The 12603-nt window shown below is 44.6% G+C and overlaps 1 protein-coding gene across 1 annotated transcript in view; it reads right to left on the reverse strand.

The window, feature by feature from the left end:
• DSCAM (DS cell adhesion molecule) overlaps positions 1 to 12603 on the reverse strand; it is a 600899-nt gene that overhangs the window by 237710 nt on the left and 350586 nt on the right. Inside the window, exons 4-5 of the mRNA XM_040986640.1 lie at positions 8512 to 8658; positions 148 to 426 (exon numbers count right to left, since the gene is read on the reverse strand). Coding sequence (XP_040842574.1) covers positions 148 to 426; positions 8512 to 8658 — 426 coding nt within the window. The remainder of the gene's footprint in view (positions 1 to 147; positions 427 to 8511; positions 8659 to 12603) is intronic.

Here is a 12603-nt window from a genome sequence, read left to right on the forward strand (position 1 = left end):
TTCCCCCTCTGCAAAGTGTGGGTAAGATTGATTTCAGAGGACTCTTGTGAGATCAGTGCAGGGACTACAGAGAGTGGCAAAGTCATAACAGGAGCTCAAGTGTAGAGGCCAGCCTCACTGACCATCATGAGTGACCACCCAACTTACGTTTCACGTACAGGCGGCCTATCACCTTAGCAGTTCCATATCTGTTGGACACTTCACACACGTAGCTGCCTGAGTCTGATGGCCGGGTGTTTTCAATGAGCAGTCCAGTTATGGTCTTCTGGAACCTTCCAGAAAGTTCCAGGGGCATGTTGTCCTTCAGCCAGCGGTAATCTGGCTCAGGGTGCCCAAGCGCTTTGCAAGGCAGCTCCACACGCTGCCCTGCCATGGCTTTGCGATGGTCAAACCCATCCAGTATGGATGGGGCTGAATTCGTTGGGTCTGCAGAGGAAACAGAGGCTCTTAGAGGCAGAAATGAAGAACTGACACTGTCTTGTAGGATCACTGGGCTCCAAATACACCTAAGACCCCTCACATCAGCTCTTGACACACATCATTGAGATTTTGAGTGTGGACAGAAGACACCCTACTCACAGACATGCCTTCTGCTTATCATTTATGCAAAGTTGGATATGTCTTCTTGCAATTCCTACTCAATAGCTATAATATCCAGAACCTTGTATTTAATGGATTCAAATGCACATTCTCAAAACCTGGAACATCAGACAGTGGCTTTCAGAGGGACGGCGTATCAGAGACCCTTTCCTAAAATGGGAGAATGTCATCTCTCCAGGGTTTTCCACCAAGTTGGTGACTTTGCAAGTCCTTTGTTGATGCATTTCACAAGTATCTTTTGATTCCCAAGTTCAGGATCAGCATGGAGTTTGGCATGGTAGACACTTCAGAGAAGATGATGCCTCCCAGAGTGTTCAGTCTTTGGGGAGGTGTGAATGGAGCCAGGCCATGCACAAGTATGCAAATACAATAACTTTACTAAGTGCGGTGGAGGAAACAACGTGGGGTTGCATAACAAGGAGAGGGAATGGGGTGCTTGGGGGGAGTAGAGAGAGTGAGGAGTGTGAAGGTCTTCAGGGATGGTTCCCAGGAGATGAATTTGTAACTGCATGGATTGCACCTTTCTTTCCGTTCTCACGTCTTGATGGCCTTAGGAATAACTAGAGCAAGGGATGGTGGGGGATTTACTCTTTCCCTGTGTGTTTGCATGTTTATACCATCATTTATAGGCCATTCAAAATTATTAACTTAAAATTTAGCCTGATACAGAATTGTGGAATTTCAGATCCCAGCTGCAGTTATTTGGGCAGGGCAAGAACACATGATTTTACTGACCTTAAGTAGCCTGCAGCAGGCTGGGTGCTCCCCATCCCTGGACTAGAGTGTCTGGCTTGCGAATTCCAGAAACTGGCCTTGAAAAACTATCAGCCCTTGCTGGCCAGCACAGAGGACTGGGGGTCTGACAACAGAATGTTCAGGACACTCTGCTTCTTTCAGATTTCAGCCACATTACTTCTTTGTAGCTGCTGGCTCTTCAGTGGGGTTCTCACAGAACTGCATTGATGCCAGGTATGTCCTGTGGGTAGAACCACTGCCAGCTTCCCCATGGACCGTCTACTCCTGACTTGTCACTAGCCACATTCTTGGCAGCCCAGACTCCCGCCCTACACTCCTTAGAACTCCCCAGCTTACTCTACCAAGCAGATAATTCTTGAGAACCCAAGTCTGCTCCCATCCTCACTCATGGATGGATTCAGCTTCCTCTTTCCCTTATCCTCAAAGCTTGTTCTCATTTGGCACCACTGACAAGGACCGGACTTTCAGTCATGACATTTTAGGTGAGGTAAAGGAATAAAGACCAGCAACGAGACTATTACTGAGCCATAAAATAGAATGACATCTGGACATTTATAACAAAATGGCTGAAACCATAGATCATTATGCTAACTGAAGTAAGCCAAATTCAAAAAGACAAACATCATGTTTTCTCATATTTATGGAAGCTATAAACATGTGGAAGTTATATGTATACATGGCATATAAAAATGTTCAGATGTTGCATTCATAAACACTGTGACGCATGTGTATTTACATAATGTCTACACTTGAAGATAATGTGCCAAAACATTTTAAAACATAAAAGAAGCAAAGAAACAGTAGAGGAACTTTGCAGGTATCACTTCAACCCTACCCTCTTTTTAGGAAGCAATGGTGTGTAATTTGCTGTGCTTCTGACTGACTTCTAGCCTCTATTATATTCCTGAGCTCTAGGAAGAAAAGGGTGATAGAGTCTCAGGAATGGAATCCGAGGGAACGACTCAGCTCAGCGGCCTGGAAGTGCGTGTGGAGGAAGTGAGGTCCCGGGGGAATGAGCTCTGTGTTATCATGAAGAATTAAGCAGTAACCAGCAACTGGACGATGAATGGGAAGTTCAATGGCAATTCCATGCTCCTTCCAATTTGTTTAAAAACTGCACCAAGCTACAAGCGTGCACGCTCACACTGTTCTCCACCAGCAACTGGGGCGCTGCATGTGGTTCCCTGCTCCTGAGATCTCTCCCAGGTCCTCAGCTGGCAAAGCACCGTGGCTCTTCTTACCAACCCTCAGCGGACCTGACAGCAGAGAACGGATGCTCCACGTTCCATTAACCCCAGCAAGTGAGACCACAGGGAACTTTGTACAGAGTTGATGTCTCCATTGATCTCAGCTCTAAGTTGCTGGAAACCCTCATTGATTCTTTGCCTCTAGGAGTTCAACTGTTGTTCTGTATCTTTGTTGCTCCAGTCTGCATAATGATCTCCAGGTTTATCCATGAAGTCACGATGGAAGAATTTCCTTCTTTATTAAGGCTGAAAAAATGTTCCTTTATATATGCACACACATGAATACATACATGCACAGATATCAACATATATACGCGTAGACATGTATATGTGCAAGCATAATACATATAAACACATATATACAAAGCACACTTGTATGCACATAGATAATATGCCTGCACACATACGTTTGTGTGCATGTATGTTGATACATGTGTGTGATCACAGTATATGCACACACATATATTTGTACACACACATATATTGTACACACAGAAGCACATCGCATTTTTTATCTATTCATTTGCTGACAAAAATTTATGCTGTTCCCATATCTCGGCTACGGTGACTAGTGCTGCAACGACATGAGAAGACAGGTATGTTTTTGAAATCTTACTGAGTTCATCTCCTTGGGGTATACATCCAGGAGAGGGATTCATGGACTCTGTGGTGAGCTGAAAGGCACACGGTTCCAGTCATACAGTTTATTAGTTCCGGAGATTTCATGCAGATCACAGAGACTGTAGTTAATAATACTGAATTAGGGGCCCGGCGCGGTGGCACAATGGTTAAGGTCCTCGCCTTGCACGCCCAGGATATGGGCACCGGTTCTATCCCGGGTGCCCCGCTTCCCTTCCAGCTCCCTGCCTGTGGCCTGGGAAAGCAGTCGAGGACGGCCCAAAGCTTTGGGACCCTGCACCCGCGTGGGAGACCCGGAAGAGGCTCCTGGCTTCGGACCGGCATAGTATCGCTGCGCTCACTTGGGGAGTGAATCATCGGATGGAAGATCTTCCTCTCTGTCTCTCCTCTCTGTATATCCACCTTTCCAATAAAAAAATAATAAAAATAATAATACTGAATTGTATCTTGAAGTTTGCAATGAAAGTAGATCTTAAATATTCTCACCACACACTCCAACACACAAAATGTTAGGGTGGAGTGATGGGTATGCTATTTGGTTTGATTGTGGTAATCATTTCATAAAGTACATGTACTTGTATACCAAAACATCACATTGTACAACTTGAATATATGTAATTTTCATGTGTCAAATATACCCAGATAAAGCTGAAAAAAATAAACTGAGACATAGTGGGAGAAAATACGCGAATAACTAGAAAAGGCTACGTTAAGTTTGTCGACTTCATTATGAGGGACATTTTCACGTTTTTTTTTTTTTTTCCCTCTTTCTCCCTCCTACCACCTGAAATGTGGCTGTAAAGTCAGGGACTTCAGCCGTCACGTGTGACTCTGCAGAAAGGGAATCCAACACAACAACGACAGGTCAGAGTGATCAGCTCTGGGTCCCAGGTGATCTTAAAGCTGCCAAATGAGCTCCCAGCCTTGTTTTTAGTACGTGAGATGAATGAGTTAGCTGCTTATGGACTAACCAGTTAAAAGGAGACAAGCATGTTGGCTTACCAACCCACATGACTAAACTCAAAATGCCAATTGAGAAGAAGGAAAATTGAGTAACTGCATCCACCTGTTTTATTGGAACTACAAAGATACTTCCATGGTGGGCGTACCCGCAGTGGTGGCCTTGCTGGGTCCAGTGGCAACTCCACACTGTTCTCCATGGTGGCTCTGCCAGTTTACATTTCCACCTTCACTGCAGATTCCCCTTCCTCAACACTCCCCACCATTGTGGCTCTCCAGTTTGAGGGTACTGGTCATTCTGACCCAGGTGGGGGCATATCTCCCGGTGGATGTGACATACATTTCCATGAAGATTATCGACATTGAGCAATTTTGTTTCAAATATCTGTTGCCTATTTGTATTTATTCTTTTTAGAACTGTCTCTTCAGGTCATTTGCACATTTCCTAACTTGACGCGTTGTATTGTTTTCGCTGTCAGGTTTCTTGAGTTGCTGGTCTATGAATCCTTTGTCAGGGAGCTTGCAAATCATTTCTTCCATTCTCTTGGAACTCTCTTTATTGATCTCTTTCTTTGCTGTGCAGAATCTTCTGAAATTGATACACTCTTATTTGCATAGCTTTGTTTTTGTTGCTTGTGTTTTTGGGGTCTCATCCAAGATGCCACCACTTATACCAACTCATGATATTAAAATGACACCTGTTCCAACATGCTTATAAAAGCACTCTTCACAATGGTCACAATACAAAATCAATCAAGGTGCCACTCATCAATGAATAGACAGAGAATGTGGTCTATGCACACAACGGGATCATTCAGCTATTAAAACAAGGGGAATCCTGTCATTTGCAGTGAAAGTATGAAACTTGAGGATATCGCATTCAGTGAAATTAAGCCAGATACAGAAACACAAATAGGAGTTCTCCCTTATACGTAGGAGCTAAAATTTCAAAACAAAAGAAACAACTTGGGCAGGCACTATGACAGGTTAAGCCCCTGCTGATGGTGCCAACATTCCACGTGGGTGGTGGTTTGAGTCCCAGCTGGTCCATTTCTGATCTGGCTTTCTGTTCATGGCCTAGGAAAGCAGCAGAGGACAGCCTAAGGCTGGGGTCACTGCCACCCACATGGGAGATTCAGAAGAAGCTCCTGGTTCCTGAGTTCAGATCAGCTTAGCTCCAGCCATCGTGGCCATCTGGAGAGTAAAACAGCAGATGGAAGATATCTCTCTCTTTCCTTCTTTTGCTATAACTATTCCTTTCAAATTAAAATAAATAAATAAATCTTCAAAATATAAAAAAAATGTATTTTAGAACAAAATTTTTGAAATCCACATAGGGAATTTTCAAAATGTTCTTGGAAAAATGTGTATCATGAAAAAGAAACTATGCACACATCACAAGATGTTTTCCATCTAAAAAAGCTTCTGCTTTAATTCCATTTTTCCCACAGACTCTTCTAAGTGCCCTCACACAGCAGACACGGGCTGGGTCACGGTTCTCAAAGGGAACCGTGTTTCTGAACATGTCTGTGATCTTCAAGGACACAGACTAACACTAGTGTGTGACCAGCACAAAGGACCTTCGTGGTCTCTGCGCTCTCATTTCCAGCCCAGGCTCCTTCAGTCCTCCCCAAGTGCCACGAGCAGCCTAAGACGCGCTCCAGCTCTCCACGCACGGATAAGCAAGTGCCGAGTCCTTCAGGTCTAGTCCCCACATCAGTCCCACAGGCTGCTCCACTGCTTCATCAATTTCTGGGAATTCCTACCACTTATGTTTATGGAAAATGCTATCTACTTTCACATGCCTTCTATTTTTTTTTTTTAAGATTTGTTTATGTGAAAAGCAGAGTGTGAGAGAGAAAGAGAGAGATGAAGTTTCCAAATGGACACAGAAGCCAAGCCAAGAGCCTGACTCTCCCTCCAGGTCTCACACACAGGTGCCAGGGACCCAAGTCCTTGGGCCATCATCTGCTGCTTCCCTGGTTGCATTATAGGAAGTGAAATAGCAGGTGGAGTATCCAAGACTGAAACTAGCACTCCCGTATGATGTGCTGGCATTGCAGGTGCAGAGGAACTCTCTGTGCCCCCACACTGGCTTTCTCTTAGCTATCCTATGTTATCTGTTCCAATTTCAAAGGGAGTTTAGGACCATGAATGGCCATGTTGCTAGCATGGCCCCACCATCACCCAAACTCTTTCTATGTATTTGTAGACAGCTTGAAATCTAATTGAAATGACATTCACCTATCTTTGCCTTCAAAAGCAAGCATCTTCCAACAGAGTCTACACTTGGGGTGTGCGTTCTCTGAAGCCTGAGCAAGTGTCTCCCTTGGCCTCCTTGTTAACATTTACTAAAAATTAGAGCCAGCATGGTGGCATGGCAGTGTAAGCCACCACTTGTAGCACTAGCCTAAGTCCAGGATGCTCTACTTCTGAAACAACTCCCTGTTAACAAAGCTGGAAAAGCAGCAGAGGATGGTTCAAACACAGGAAACCTGATAGAAGCTCTCAGTTCCTGGCTTAGGCCTGGTTCAACCTTGGCCATTACTGCCGTTTGGAAAATGAACCACAAAATAGTGTGTGTGTGTGTGTGTGTGTGTGTGTGTGTGTGTGTGTGTGTGTGTGTGTGTCTAGCTCTGCCTTTCAACCTTTCAAATAAGTCAAATCAATGTTTTAAATATTTACTCAAATCTCACAAGTAATTCACCACCACATACAACAGACCGTCCTCTGACCTCTTCCATAACGTGTGTGGCCGTGGGTCCTTGCCCTCCCCTTGTCTTCACCTGCACCTGAGCTCTGTGGATGCTCTTCTGTAGGTGTCTCAGGGTGCAGCACTCTGCTGCCCCTCATGTCTCCCTTTGCAACCGAGGGACTCTGGTAGCTTCCATGCTGACCACTGCTCCAATATGACTGTCCATTCAGAAAACAGTGACTCATTCCAAAACAGACATTCTCCTTTCCCATCCTAAGGGCTAAATGTGAAATCAGCATTTTATGACTTGAGATAAGCAAGATCACTCAAAAGAGAAATATGGGCTCCCTGACCATTTTCCTTTAATTCAAATCTGGATATAGAAGGGCTTGTTTACTGATTTTTTAAAATACCCAAGTTAATCTTACACCAACATGACCCCCACAAGTCTCCTTTCTTGTCTCAACATTGCCTTTAAGAGCTTCCTCTTCAATGCAAATAAGACCTTTTCTAGAATATCATAAGTGGAACATTGCACTGTCATCAATTCTACCTGGATTAAGACAACAGGTGCCATTCATTCTATAAAACAATTTTTCAATAAAGGAAAACATGGCAACTGGCATGAAAAGGAACAGATAAAGGAAAAGGTTTACAACTTCCGAGAGAACAATCATTTAATTCTAACTTGTTTTGTGTTGGACCTTGATGGACGAGCTGACTTTAGCTACTGTGAACCTGCAAATGGGGAAAACGAATTGTAATAGAGTACCCTCAAGGACACTGAGTGGGTGCACAAGCAAAGATATTTTGCTATCACATGTTAAACAACTCTTTAGTAGCTCTTCCCCAAAAGTAACATGGCACATAAAAATTAGATTCTCCCTAAAAATAGAAAGCAAATCACCTTTGTTCAATCCCATCTCACCATTGTGGTCAAATAAGATGTATGCCACATGGAACCAGTTTACATTCTTAATCTGCGAGGGCCAAGGTATGTGTTTCCAGTTTCATTCTCTAGTTCTGACCTGATGGTTTGACACTCCCAAATTACTCCCTGAAAGACTAACATATGAGCGTGACTGGATGGCCTCGCGGTGGGACGACAGGGAGCTCCTAAAGTGTAGGGATCCCAGGAAATGTCGCTATTTTCCCAAAGTGTGAACCCATAAGGGGAAGCACACACCTGCCACCCTTACCAGATGTGTGGCTGGTTCCCGAGTGCCCTCACATGAGGATAATTGCTGCCAGAAGTTGGCGGGCATAGGTTGCTTTCGAGGTAAATGTGGCTGAGTCCCACACACGAGTAGGCACCCTACGTGAACGAGGGTACGCTCCATGTAACGCTGCGGTTCTCCAGAGCCAGGCCTGACAACACGGGCCAGGATTGCCAGGGACAAACCACATGCATACACATGGCAAGGAAATGTGGATTACAGAGGAAAAATCTCACTGGGAGTTTTATAAAACATGAAATACCTATGCTCAGGGTATCTGTATTTATATAAATGTTGCTCAAAAAATCTTTACAATTGCTAAAACACCATGGGAAAAACCCTGAGACATTGTGTGAGCAGTGGCAGAGACACGTGTGCCCATCGTGAGCTGTCTTACCTGATACAAAAAGTCGAGCGCTGTTACTCTGCCTCGTCTCAGCGGTGTATCTGTGCCGTGTGATACAGCGGTAGTTATACAATCCATCTTCATTCTGTACATCTTTAATATACAAGGCTCCCGTGGATGTGATGAGAAATCTAGATCCTGGAACAGAGGGAAAGTCGGGGGAGCTTGGTTAACATAGAACAGAAGCAACTCAGCCACACACACCAAGTCCATGAGCGATGGTTTTTGTCTGGAAAAATCTCATTCACAGATAAAGCCAAGTTGTGTGTGTGTGTGTGTGTGTGTGTGTGTGTGTGTGTGTGTGTGTGTGTGTGTTATTTAAGGGCCCAAGTTGCATACTTTTCTAACCAGTCCAAATCACAAGTTGTAAGTATATTAACACAGCAAACACATACTTAGCAACTCTAATCTCATAAATCATTTAGCTCATGCATTTATCTTAGAATATGTGAGTGGTGTGTAGCTAACTTACAATTTTCATGCATGGTCAACTTGCACTTAGCAGGTGACATCCGGAGGGAACACAGATGCTGCTTTGGGCTTGCTGCGAGGTTACAGCCAGATAAACACATCAGGAATTGAACCGAGTTTAGGTCAAAAGTGCATCAGACGCACCTAGCCTGATGTGCATCACAGCTTGGTTGTACTATAGATGAGTTGTACTTCATCTTGTGGTAGACAAAGACCTGAAGGTCATCATCACCATCCAGTTACTGCCAGCTTGGGAAAGACCAACATCCAAGATTCTAAGTGTGGGTTCTGTGGAATGTGCATGCAACATTGTATATTACAGAGGAAGGAGGAGGAGGAGGAAGCGGAGGCGGAGAAGAGGAGAAGAAGCAGGGCCAGCCACTGCCAGGGGGGCGCCCTGTTAAACTCCGGATTGCAAATTTCTCTGTTGTAAAAGTATGAATGTTCAACTGAATTTGAAGCATTTTCGTGCAAGTACACAATATCTAAATCAAAAATCCAGAAAACACCCCACGAGCCTCCCAGAACGGATCGTCTCTCTCGGAAACACGCCAAAAAACCACAAGTGCGTTTGCTTGCTTTCTCTTGATTAAACTGAAACATGAGTTTGCTTGTTTTAATTAGGAATTATTGGGAGTCTCGTCTCTCTCTCTCTCTCTCTCTCTCTCTCTCTCTCTCTCTCTCTCTCACACACACACACACACACACACACAGTCCTGACAACTCAAAAACTTTCTGGTAGCAGACAACTACACACAGGTAGAATGGTCTTCTAGAAAGAGCCTGACATGATAGCCTAGTAGCTAAATTCTTGACTTGCATCCACCAGGATCCCATATGGTTACTGGTTCTATCCTGGCTGCTCCATTTCCCATCCAGCTCCCTGACTGTGACCTGGCAAAGAAGTAGAGGATGGCCCAAAGTCTTGGGACCTTGCACATTAGTGGGAGGCCCAGAATAAGCTCCTGGCTCCTGGTTTCAGACTGGCTCAGCTCCAGCCATTGCAGCCACTTGGGGAGTAAACCAGTGGATGAAAACATTTTTTTTCTCTGTATATTCTTCTTTCTGTAAATCTGACTTTCTGATAATAAAATTTCTTTCTGGAAAAATTACTAACATTTTAGATGAAGACCTTCCTAAAACACAGTTCATAATTTTCACGTTCAACATACTGAAGAGTGGGGAGTGCATTGACGCAGGGTCATGGCTGTGGATGTTGTTTGAGCTAGGCGGTTCAGTTCTGCCAGGTGTGTGTTGGTGGGGGGTGGACATCAGAAGCTGTCTCGGCACGTCTTGGCAGCCTCAGACTGCCAGGTGCTCGGGTCCCTAGGCCTGTGTCCAGGAGCTTTCCCGATTCCTGCTTTAACACCACGCTGTCAGCAGCGACTTCTCACCACTGGCTCTAATGTGTGGTTTCAATACACTGAAAGCAGAAGCAGCACACTGCTATAAACTTATGTAAACTGGGAATAGAGCGCTTAAAAGCTAAGTATGATGGTGGCTCTCCAACATCAGTTATCACAAGCCAGCATGCTAGTGGTACTGGAGTAACCCGTTTGGTACAAGTCCAACCTGCTGGGTGAAGCTCAGCACGGAGGCTGGCAGGATATTTCTATTAGAACATAGAGAGCCGCCTCAGTGAAGGGGCCCTGCCTGATAGGAGAATGTCACCAGGATGCTCCCGAGAGTTGCTCCACATGTGTATTCTCTTCATTGTCACAATGCTTGGCGAAGCTTACACAATGAAAAAGAGCTCAGCTGTGTCAGTGGCTGAGGTTAAACCACAAACAGTTCTAAAAATTTGTGTGGCTGAACTTGCAGCACAAAGTCCAGACTTCAAGATGTGAGCTGGAGGAAGCAGACATGTGTGACCTCTGAGAGAAGCCACAGCTAATTCCAGAAGGTACTAGCTGTCACAGTGAGCAGAAGACTTGTAGAAGCGAGGGGTGCATCTGACGATGCTACAGGCTCAGGAACGCCCAGAGGAAGGGGTCACAGGCCTGGTTGTCAGGCAGCTTGCTCACTAAACAGATGCAAATCTTCTCCAGGACAGGGAGAAGAGCCTTTATTTTTAATCTCTCCCAGGTGAAGAAAACCGCCAATACATTAGAGAAAAATCAATATTTATTTCTAATCCTGCATCCATCTTGGTGTATTCATCTGATAAGATTAGCTTCATATGCTAAAGTGTCCATCACTAATATGCTTGTTTGAGCTACACGGCTATTCTTTCCTCTTCCTATTAAGAATCAAGTTCAAGCATCTTTTCCTAGTGTGAGGAAGAACAGGCTCACTCCAAAAGTTTGCTCCATTTTTTTTTTAAATTATATTGGGAATCGAAATCTAGTGGATATGAACCCTACAATGGCCAGTGCCACTTCCACCTGTGCACCCTTGGTCACATCACACCACCCCCAAAATACAGGCTTCTTCCTCTGGGAGAGATGCTGAGGGACGGGTGTCTTCATCCTGTCATTGATGACAACAGCAGCTGCTGTGGCACAGTAGTCACACACCTCGAGCCCAGCAGGGTGACCACGGTCAAGAATAACACGTCATTTACACTTCAAATATCTCATCACTGAGAAGAGCTTTGTGGGCTGATGGGTATATTTTAGCTGCTTCATACACACACACACACACAAACGAGGCATATATACATGTTATCCCAAGAGTTTTATACAATTGTGATTTTTTTCCAATTAAAATGTCCATAGAACAAATTTTAAAAGTTCATACCCAATCAGACATTTTTGGTTGATGGTATAGAAAGCTGCCTAACAGTCAAGGAATAGTCGACGGACACACATGAGGACGCAGCAGTAAGTCTGATGAAAAGTGAGATGAAAAGACATGTTTATCTTGGTAAAAAAAAAAATATATATATATATATGTATATATGTATATATATATCTCCAAGCATGAGTCATTCTTATTTTTAATTTATTTTTAATCTTAGGTGATGATAACATAGTCGATCAGAGTGGGATGGATCCAAGGATCCAGGGTTAGGGAAAAGAGGGTATCATGACTGTTTACAGATTTTCTGCTTCTTGTTGTGTTGGGGCAGGGGCAGGGGATAGATAAAGGGAGAAGCCACACCCAGCCTCCCAACTGCTCCAGTACTCAGGGATGTGGAATGGTCACCTGATATCAACCAAGGGTCCCAATGTGGCACACACCCCAAGGGTTCTGCCCAGGTGGCTTTGATGGTTCTGAAATGCTGTGGATCTCACTGATCCAAGGATGAGGGAACCCCTTCAATGTCCATCGGCTGATATAGTCAACCTCAAAGTCTCAATTCGCCCAGATATTTGCTGTCATTGTTTGGCTTGGGTAGCTGTCTAATTTTTCTGTCCTCCTTCCTCTGGGATGGTTCAGAGGTCCCCTGTAGAGTTCACTGGGTTGTTATATCCACCCTGTGGATCTGAGCCAGCTGTCCACTACTCCATATTTTCCACTAAGAAGGACCAGTTCTCACAGGTAGGCCAAGGACCTAAGCTAGGGGATCCAGGCTCCACCAGACCACCCACCCCTAAGTCTCATGGACCCAACACCCACTGTACAAGTGGGCCAATGACCCATGTCAGGCAACCAAGACCCTGCCAGAAC

Source organism: Ochotona curzoniae, unplaced genomic scaffold (assembly GCF_017591425.1).
Source record: "Ochotona curzoniae isolate NIBS_2020 unplaced genomic scaffold, NIBS_Ocur_1.0 contig_4516, whole genome shotgun sequence".
Lineage (NCBI taxonomy): Eukaryota > Metazoa > Chordata > Mammalia > Lagomorpha > Ochotonidae > Ochotona > Ochotona curzoniae.